The sequence below is a fragment of the Pyxicephalus adspersus genome, chromosome 5 (genome assembly GCF_032062135.1).
Source record: "Pyxicephalus adspersus chromosome 5, UCB_Pads_2.0, whole genome shotgun sequence".
NCBI lineage: Eukaryota > Metazoa > Chordata > Amphibia > Anura > Pyxicephalidae > Pyxicephalus > Pyxicephalus adspersus.
The window spans coordinates 147,634,240-147,645,085 of NC_092862.1; the positions used below are offsets into that span (position 1 = coordinate 147,634,240).

General features: G+C 47.3%; 1 protein-coding gene across 4 annotated transcripts in view; it reads right to left on the bottom strand.

The window, feature by feature from the left end:
- Window positions 1-2,579, bottom strand: part of TMUB1 (transmembrane and ubiquitin like domain containing 1) — an 8,679-nt gene extending 6,100 nt beyond the window's left edge. Inside the window, exons 1-2 of one of the 4 annotated variants that reach the window (XM_072413139.1) lie at window positions 2,498-2,579; window positions 1,232-1,663 (exon numbers count right to left, since the gene is read on the bottom strand). In XM_072413139.1, coding sequence (XP_072269240.1) covers window positions 1,232-1,653 — 422 coding nt within the window. In that variant the 5' untranslated portion in view covers window positions 1,654-1,663; window positions 2,498-2,579. Of the gene's footprint in view, window positions 1-1,231; window positions 1,664-1,955; window positions 2,104-2,301; window positions 2,325-2,439 lie in introns of those variants that run through there. The other 3 variants (XM_072413141.1, XM_072413142.1, XM_072413138.1) reach the window with 3 other exon arrangements.
- Between the last annotated feature and the right edge of the window lie 8,267 nt (window positions 2,580-10,846).

The window sequence follows — 10,846 nt, forward strand, 5'->3', positions numbered from 1 at the left end:
AATCCCGGCTTCCTATGTGAGTGTCAGGAGCTACGTCTTACTGACCCAGCCAATCAGGATGGCCATAGATGGTAATCAGGATGAGACGGAGGAAGAGGATGGAGTTGCCCTGCGATGGATCGGGGACAGGTGAGATTCCCTGGTGGTCACAGACCAGAATACAAAGACCTCCTCAAGGCTGGCATAAAGATTCTGACCGGGGGGCTTCATCGGATGACTAAGTCTGTATGAGCTGCCCACATCTGATGGAGCTCTGAAATACCCCGATGATGCCATAGAGATCAGGGCAATAAGACTACAGATGTTGGCCTGCCATGGTCACAACCTGCAGCCCCAGAAGGGTTAGTAGAGTGGGGGCATGAATGAGATGAATGAAATACATTGAAGGACTGAGGACCGGATTAGGCAAAGTCTATGACAAGCAGGTTTTCGGTCAGTTTATTATTTCCTCCTGGAGTTCAGAGCCCAAGATGCTGCTTGCCTTCCGGTCAATGTAACAAGAAATTAGAAAACGCAGAGTGACACCTGGACCCCTATGTGGGAGCGGCCACACAGATAGGAGGAGGGGTATATGGGGCTAGGCTAATTTCTCCCCTGACACCCCACTGGGATAGGCTAATATCTGGGGTATATTAGGGTGGCTCCACCCATCACCCCACTGGGCCAGGCTTATATCTGGGGTATATTAGGGTGGCTCCACCCATCACCCCACTGGGCCAGGAAAATATCTGGGGTATATTAGGGTGGCTCCACCCATCACCCCACTGGGCCAGGCTAATATCTGGGGTATATTAGGGTGGCTCCTACCCTGACACCCCACTGGGCTAGGCTATTATCTAGGGTATATTAGGGTGGCTCCTCCCCTGACACCCCACTGGGCCAGAAAAATATCTGGGGTATATTAGGGTGGCTCCACCCATCACCCCACTGGGCTAAGCTAATTTCTGGGGTATATTAGGGTGGCCCCTCCCCTGACACCCCTTTGGGCCAGGCTAATATCTGGGGTATATTAGGTTGGCTCCTCCTCGACACCCCACTGGGTCAGGCTAATTTGTGAGGTATATTAGGGTAGTTCCCCCCGCCACCCCATTGGATCAGGGCTAATTTTAGGTAGGAGCACAGACAGCCTTCCAGGTGATCAGGGTGGGCGGAGTTAAAGGTCCTGCATTTTGGGTGGATCACAGCCAGGAGAGAATCAGCCAATCACAATCTTCTAAGAGTCCACTCATACCTCTTGATGTTCAGGATGGTATCACATGGTTGGACCTGCACCACGCGCTCTGTTTCATTCAGGAACTTTAGGCGTAGAGATATCGTCTCTCTACCCTCTGTGTGTGGCCCTGGGCCCCGATGTCTTAGTGTGGGGGGGTCATTCACATTATCAGAGGGGGGATCCGGGGGCTCCTCAGAGGAGGTTAGTAGTGGAGTTCTTCTTTCAGAGGAGTCTTCAGGAATATTGGAGGATGGTGAACCTTCAAAGGTGGCATCATGGGGGGCATCTGTGGTGGCTTCACCTTGATTGGACGATGACCAATGTGTGCCGCTCCGCTCAGAAGTGTGAGTGGAAACCCAGGCCAAGACGATCACAGAGAAGAGGAGGAGCAGAGCGACCAGGAGCGTCACCTCATCACCCACACCTTCGATGAAAGCCATGGGGGTCACCCTGCCAAGAAAAAAGAGTTACTAGGGGACCAGCAATGATACCCCAACCCCTATTACCCCAGGAACAGGTGGGCACTGGACCCATGATCCTAGCATGTCATCTCACTGGGGGAAATGGGGGTCACACCCCAGCTGGTTTAGGGCCTCTGATATGTGTGCTGCCATCCAAATACCAATCAGACCTAAAACTCCGCCCACAGACTCCTCACTACCGGGGCCAAGGACATTACAGGCCACTGATTGGCTGCTGGAGTGATGATGTCACAAAGTGATGAGCACAGCTCTGACCTCACCTTCTCCAGAATCTTCCTGTGGCCACCAGGTGGACCCATAATGCCTGGAAAGAGGGACACTGGGGTATGGGGGGGTCACAACTAGCCATTCATTGCCCCTTTATTGTCACATCTGGTCATTCCTGACTGTTTATTGCCCCTGTGTTATCCCCCTGGCTGTTTATTCCCCGTCTGTTTATTGCCCCTGTGTTATCCCCCTGGCTGTTTATTGCCCCTGTGATGTTACCCCAGGCTGTTTATTCCCCCTGTGTTATCCCCGTCTGTTTATTGCCCCTGTGTTATCCCCCTGGCTGTTTATTGCCCCTGTGTTGTTACCCCTGGCTGTTTATTGCCCCTGTGTTGTTACCCCTGGCTGTTTATCGCCTGCACGCCGCCCCCACTTTGCTGCAGCTGCCATAGTCCAGTACTGGGGTGTTTGCTTTAGCGACCCCATTACTATAACAAACCCCAACAATTCCCGGTCACCCCCATAGTGTGTGCTCACCCTGCCCCCACCTCCCGGATGGTCAGCTGACCTCACACAATACAAGAGGATCACTCACTGTCATCTCTGCCGCTTCCTGTGTCACGTGTCCACACCACACAAAGCATGCTGGGAAATGAACCTTCCACCAGTGAGTGCCCGGAGGCCATACTGCTTTCTGGCAAAATACTCTTCGTATAAGAACGCCGCCTGGCGTCCACTTTTAAATACTACACATCTTCTACTACCGGTATGAGTGTGAATGGGATCACCTATAGTGTTCAGCTACCGCCACCTGCCATCCACTATATAGTACTGCACCTCTCCTGTAGGGAAAGGCATCACTTTACTCTGGGCAAATGCCGCCACCTGGCGCTAAATTAGAGTACTGCATCTCTTACTATCAGGGTAAGAAATCAGGTTCTCTGATACTATTATTATTATTATTATTATTAATAATAATAAACAGGATTTATATAGCGCCAACATATACTATCATGTATTAAAACCTCAGCAAAGCTTTGCTCACAGCTGCGTTTTGGTAAGCGGTCCAGGGAACAGGACGTCAGCGAGCACTGCAGCTACCAACTGAACTAACTGAATTAACTGATCTAACAATTACTGTGTATAACCGTCTGATATTTATACTGTAATTTATACTGCAACTATGGGAAATTCCCAAGGTAAGGGGAATAACCCAGAGGAACCTAAAGACCCCTATAAGAAACATGTAAAGAAACATATAAAAGTGTGCTAGAAACCTGACAACAGGGATGCTCCCTATAATGTTACCTGTAGAGCAGGAGGTTATTACACTGACCCTGTTACATTACACCTGAAAAATGGAACAGAGAACTTAAAATGTCCCGCTCCATTCCCACTTGAGGGAACTTTTCTCTAAATTTCATATCAGTTGTATATTGGGGATGTGGCCTTTCCAATTGAGCAACATACCAACCCTGGCCATCCCAATTCCTGCACAAAGAAATGTAAATAATTATCCCCTTATAACTGAAGCACACTATAAAACGTTATGGGAAGAGTTACACACTGAGTTTGTAAGATTACATGGAGATAGGAAATCCATGGCCACTGCATTAGCATGCAAGCAAAAGCCAGGAGAAACTATAAGTGATTATGCTAGAAGGTTTAGGAAAGTGTGGAAGGAAGACGCAGGATTTAGGATTAGGAGGAGATCTGAGTATAGTATTTACTCCGTCACTGATTAATGGAATGATTCCTGAACATGGGCGCACTGCCAAAATGATTATTGATAACTGGAGCACTTTGGAGGGCCCACAAATATTTGCTCAATTATTGACAAAAGACGCCGCTGTTTGCTTTGAGCTACTTAAACCATCAAAGCCCCATGTACAGGGACTCCATTATTCAGGGAAACCTGGAGGGTGCAGAGGAAGAGATGGAGGCAGAGGAGGCAGACAGGACAGGAATGACAATGGAGGATATGGAAATGTTAGAAGGAATCAAGCATGTTTTACCTGTGGACAGGAAGGTCATTGGGCCGGGGACTGCCCTACACCCCAACAGCAGTCAGTACAACAGCAACCACATAGCACACCAATGCTGCCAGATTCAGCTTACAATTACAACCATCCTGCCCCAAAGTACCCCATACAATGGGGAGGCAAACCACATCAAGCATAGGGATGCCCACAGGAAGACTCCACCACCACTATGTTACAAATCTCTGACCAGTCATGTCGGATCTTAGTACCATCCTTACAGCAGTACCGCCTGAGACCCAATGTTACAGTGTTATTGGTTTGGCCAATGCATTTTTCTCCATTCCATTATCACCTGAGACTCAGCCCCTTATGGCTTTCATTTTCATGGGACAGCAATATACCTGGTGCTGCTTGCCCCAGGGATTTGTTGACTCCCCGGCAGTCTTCCCAATTGCCCTCCAGCAGGATCTTGCCAACTGGCAGCCGCAGCATGGTTCCACTTTATTGTTATGTACAGTAGCCCCTCTCAGGAGGCATGTCAGAGGGACACGGTGTCATTGTTGTGTTTTCTGGAAAAGGGGGACAGAGGATGTCGCAGAAAAGGTTTAGTTCTGTCTGCAACAGGTCACATACCTGGGAATTCTTTTAACCCCAGGATCCCGGCTGCTACCCCCCAGCCGTGTACATGCCATTACCAGTCTGCCTTGCCCACAGACAAAGAAACAGCTGCTCAGCTTTCTTGGCAGGATCAATTTCTGCAGACACTGGATTCCTGACTGCTCGTATTGGGACTCACAGCTCCGTCCGGGTACCACCCCCAGTGCCCCTAATAACATTCAATGGTCTGATGAAATGACTAAAGCTTATGTTGTGTTAAAAGAATCCCTGACCTCTGCCCCTGCATTGGCAATGCCGAATTTCAATGTACCATTTGTACTGTATGCAAGAGTGAATTGTAAAACCATGGCTGCTGTGCTTGCTCAGATGTATGGAGGTAAATTGAGGCGTGCGGCATATGTCTCTAAGACACTGCCTGTTACTGTGCAAGGCATGCCAGCCTGTCTGTGTGTGCTGGGATCATGTGCAATGGCTGTACAAAGTGTCTCACTTCTAGCTTTGGGTCACGAGACAATACTTTACACATCCCATTCTGTACTACACTTGCTTAAGAATTTAACCACTCAACACATAACACAAAGGTTGTCTGGTTATGAAGTTATCCTAACATCCACTGCAGGATTAGGTGTAAATATGCTCCTGCTACCAGCAGTCCTGTTGCAGTGCCTAATGCCCTCTCCGGTCCTAAAGGGCCGGAGGATGAAGTGCTAGAGTCACATTCATGTATCACTGAAATTCACCTCCCCAATCAAATAGCCATTGTTAAATGTCAAGCACAAACTTCTTCCAATTCCTTCCATGCCGGGGGTAATAGACTAGCAGATTTTCATGCCAAAGTCTCTGCTCAGTCCACCACACCGACCACTAGCCCCCCGATACACTTCTGTTCGCCATCCCAGCTTCCACTGAAACCAACACACTTCTAACACAATTACAGTCCTTCACCACCCCACAGGACATTGAATTCTGGGAAAAGGAAGGATTGACCTTAGATTCCCTTGGATTCTGGTCAAAAGGAAGGATAGTAGGGCTGCCCCAAATAGCAGTACCCCTCATTGTTTTCAAATCCATGTGCAAGGAAAGAAAACAGGACAACATGAACATTTGTTACCTCCACAGGGTCCATTACAAGAAATTGACCTCACACACATGCCGAAGGCTTCCAATGGATGTCAGATAATGTTAGTGATCACAGATAGATTCAGCAGATGGGTCGAAGCTTTTGTAGTCAGGAAAGAAAATGCAAGGACAGTAGCCAAGATACTATGCAAGAGATAATCCCCAGATTTGGATGCCCAGTGAGAATAAGCTCAGACAATGGCACTCCATTCACTTCTAAAGTCACACAGGAGAAAAATGATGAAAATAGAATGGAAGTTCCACATCCCATATCACCCCCAGAGTGCTGGAGTAGTAGAAAGGATGAATAAGACAGTGAAAGACAAACGTAGGAAAGCAACTGGAGGACATTCCATAAGTGGGACCAATACCCACCAGCCGTGCTAGCAGAAATAAGAATGACACACAACCCGGGAAATAAGTTGTCACCTTTTCCCATCCCCTGGGCTAAAGACCCTTTAATTTTATTACCCCGGGATCTGCAACAAATCCAAGACCAATATGTAGCTAAACTTATTGAAAATTGAACAGCAACTACAGAGATCTCTTTCTTTCTTTTCCTTTCCCTACAGATCAACAGACGCAGCCATTCAAGCCCGGAGACGTAGTGTTGGTTAAAGCTCTGCACAAGCACAAATCCTTGAATCCGTCCTTTGGACCTCCGGTCACAGTGCAAGCCATCACTAGAACAGCCGTGCTGACCAGTGGAGGACCCACCTGGATACACGCCACCAATCCAGCGCCAGGATAATGCTTCTTGATCCACAAGTACCAGCCCGGGGCCTTTTGGAGCCTTGATGATCATATTCTGTCTTGTATGGGTCGCAACAACTTGCCACTATCACCCTCAAGACTTGCCCTCCGTTTGTCCCCAATCAAGCCACAGCCTAAAGAATGACTCTACCCCGTCTATGCACCGACAATGACTTGAGTATAGTGATTGGACTGATTTCCAGGGTAACATATGGGAACGTCTTGACAAAGAAATATATAATAGTTGTAGTTTTTGCCTATCTGATATGCATAGTACTCAGGATATGTTAACTTCTTGTTTGATTGCTGTCTCCACTCAAGTCAGCATACTGATTAGAGTCTTTAGCAATATCTACAATGACACTGATGTTACACGTGATATACGTTTATCTCATAACCTGTATAACTTTTGTAATAACTGTCAAACCTATGACTCCCTAAAATTGTTATTGTCAATATGTATATCTAGAATCATTCAGCTTCCTTGAGTTATGTATACTGAAGAACCTGAGACTGTTTATTTGCATGTAAAGGAACAAAGGTATGAAGTCAGGTAGTTATCCTTTGTTTAAGGATAAAAGGAAGGGAAATGTAAGGAATGTAATTTTGCCGAGTCTTGAATTTAAGTTGTTTTTGTATTTTTGCTATATTTTGCAGATAATTGAGTTGTGTCTATAACTAGTTCTATCCTCCTTATCAGTAGGTCAATATTTGCTCCATCCTTACCTTGAAGCTTCTTACCTTGAAATATCTTCCTCAGCTAAGTTGTTAATTAAGTTTCTTGTTATTGACTAACTACTAAGTGTCTCCCACCTTGTTGTCTGACTATATAAACTGTGATGTGATAATAAAGATTGGAGAAGAAGTGATATAACTACATGCTGGAGCTGCTTGTGTGTTATTCATTGCTCCCAACGCGTTGAAAACAGAGGCCATGATAGAAAGGGAACCTGATCTGGGATCAGCAAGAAATCGCCCAATACATACAGACCCCAATATATACAGGTCACCCCCAATATCCATGTCACCGGAATAGGAACTTTGCAATTGTTCTTCTGTGGAGAGCCAGACTTTATCCCCAGGTTGGGGAGGAGGTAGCTTACAGCGATGCTGATCTGGAAAGTTCTATAAGTTGCCTGTTTTGGATCCTCACAGGTGGACCAGATACTATTAAAGTTCCCTTGCAGGGCAATGAGTGCCGGTACTTCGGCTGAGCAGGGTATAGGAGACGGGAGATGAGGATGTCTGCCGTAGACAATGAAGAAAGGAGACTCTTGAGTGCTGGTGCTGACATATTTATTGTGGTCAAACTCATCCCATGGTGTCATGGTTGGCAAATACAAACATATTGCTCCTAAGCCAGGTTGATCATTTCTGTCTGTCCATTAGTCTGCGGGTGATTGAAGGAAACTCAGCAGAAATGTCCAAGGGATTTACAGAAGCTTTTCCAGAAGCAGGAGGTAAACTGAACCCAACGATCAGATACTTCAGATACACGATAGATCAGATACACGATATGCCTGGGCATACCGTGGGGCTTAAAAATTTCATGGAAAAAGATTGGCACCAATGCAGTTGCCGATGGTAATGCAGGAAGGGGTACAAAGTGGGTCATTTTGGAAAAGCGATCCACGACCACCCAAACAGCAGTACAGCCATTGGAAGGTGGAAGATCCGTAATGAAATCCATGGAAAGGTGACACCAAGGCTCCTTGGGAATGGGCAAAGAAAGCAGCATTGCTGCTAGGACGAAGGTAGATGACTTCATCTTAACATGGACAGCACAGGCCGTGACATAGTCCGTCACATCCTTACCAAGGTTGGGCCACCAGTACAGGCTGGAGAGAAATGTGAATGTTCTGTGAATTCCCAGATCACCAGAAAGTTCGGAATCTCGTGTCCATTGTAATATTCTGCCGGAATTTTTATGTGGCACTAAGGTTTTACCTGGGGGAATAGTAGGTTCCTGGATAGAGGTCAAGGCTAGGATGCGGGCTTGAGGGATGATAAACTCTGGCTCACAGCAGTCTCAGAATCCTGTGGGTCAAAGGAGCGAGAAAGAGCATCAGCTTGGGAGTTAGCAAAATCAGATTCAAAGGTAATGACAAAATCAAACTCAGAAAAGAACAAAGGGAGACAGGGAGCAGACTGTAGGTACTGGAGGTTCTTATGGTCATAAAAATAGTGACCTTGTGAGGGGAACCCTCCAAGAGATGTCTCCATTCTTCCAGAACTTGCTTGATGGCTAGGAGCTCCCTGTCCCCAATGGAGTAATTTCTTTCCACTGGGGAGAATTTCCTTGAGAAGAAGGTACAGGGGCAATGAGATCCGGTAGGGGTCTGGAAGAAAATAGCTCCCACTCCGACGAAGGAGGTGTGTCACGGATAAAGGGGAGGGGAAGAAAACAGAATGATAAACACAAGGGTCTAGGCCTTCAATGACTAGGGAGAAGGAAACGGTCACCCCCTATGGACACCCTAACCTAGCCCTAACTCCTGACAGTATGAATAACCCCTGAGGGTGGGAATACTCATACACCGGAATCTAGGCCCTAGTAGCCCTGTATAGCCCTAGGAGTTGTGACTGGGCTTGAGACTAATGGTTCTTTCCCTGATAAACACCAAAAGTAGTTCAACTTATCTTAAATAGCAAATAGAGAAGCAGGAACTCTGGAGAGGACAACACTCCAGCTCTTCACATCCCAGCAGTGAACCGCATAGCATGAAGTGTGAGGCCAGACTATATGGAGGAGCAGTAATGGCCACCAGCTGCAGCTGATACAAGCGGAGTGCTCATTACAAACAACACAGAAACAAGTAAAAACCAAGAGACCGTCAGATAACCTCACATGCAGCTTGTCTGACAGATCTTCTAACCTCAGTCACGGAAGGGACCATGACAAGGCATTAACCTTAATGTAGAATGGCTTGGTGACATCTGGCCTAACCAGAGCTAGGCCAGAAAGAAAGGCTTTCTTCATGAAAAGCCTCAATACCCTCAGAGGGCCAGTTCTTAGGATCAGCATCCTTCCATCAGTGCCGTAATGGGAGCTACCAGTGTGGAGTAATTCCTAATAAACTGCCTGTTAGGAAATGCTCATCTGGCCAATGACTCCGTGCTGTGTGTCATCCCAAAATAAAATACTGTTTGTTCTGTCCAGAAATGTCATTTGCAACAGCCAGGAGAGCTAAGATAGCAGCAGCCCCTGCTTCCCTTTAGCTGTGCAGCCTGATGGATTTATGGCATCCCCGGCATCCATTGTTAGGCTTAGGGGATTCTAGAGGCTGATCAGCTCCGGACTCAGTCTTGCATTGTCATTGGCTGCGGGGGATTTTCATCCACTCTGCTTCCAGTCTTTTGTGCCTGTTTTAGCGTCTGCTGAACTTACCTGTGGAGTGATTTTTGAGTATTCTGTTACTGACCTGAACCTGTTTCTGACTATCCGTTGAACTCTGCCTGGACCAACCTCTGCTTGTGACCCCGACTCTGCTTGTGCCTTCCCTTTGTACTTTGCTTGGTCGACTGATTTCCTGTATTTTGACCTCGGCTTGTTTTTGGGTTTCCTGACATTCTGTACTCAGTATTTATGGGCTCTGTAAACTGTATTAGTGGGCTTCGGGTCGGCTGCCGGCCTATGTCCAGACACCATCCCTTGCGCACCAAGTTCTGGGGGCAACACCAAGTCCTGGGGGCAACACCAAGTCCTGGAGTGCTGGGAGACGCAACCAAGGCTGAGCGGGGGCTGCTATAGGTGAAGACTGCTGCGATAGATTGGGGGCTTGGTGACTGGGGAATACTGGTATTGACTCGGGCCTTACACTGCCGGTAATAGTTTGTAAATCTCAGGAAGCACTGAGTAGCCCTAAGACCGCAGGGAAGAGGCCGGTTGGAAATAGCTGTAACCTTTTCCGGATGTATGAGGAGACCCTCTTTAGAAACAATGGAACCCTGGAAGGCTACCTGAAGGAATTCAAACAGGCACAGGAATGAGCTGCAGAGGGTGGCGGTTCAATACAGTGATGACGTTCAGACCGCGGTAGTCAATACATGGCTTTTTTCAGGATACAGAAACAATCCTGCGCCAGCATGGTAGGAGGACTTACATATAAATCCCCTTTGCAGATTTTCTTTGATATACTCGCTCATTGCCTGGGTTTTAGGGAGACTGAGGGGGTATACCCGACCTCTTGGAGGTGTGGAGTTAGGAAGGTCTATCGCACAGACATAGGACTGGTGAGGAGGTAGTTGCTCGGCCTTGCTCTTGGAAAAGACATCCTTGAAATCCAGATATTGACTGGGAATAGATGGTGTAACCTCAGGAGTAGAGAGAGCAAGAGGCCTGATAGGTCTAAGCTTGGTCAGGCACTTGGAGTAACATAAGGGACCCCAAGCCAATACCTCTGGAGTAGACCAGTCTAGCACTTGGAAGTGTTGAAGCCATGGGAGGCCAAGAATGACTGTAGATGTTGCCT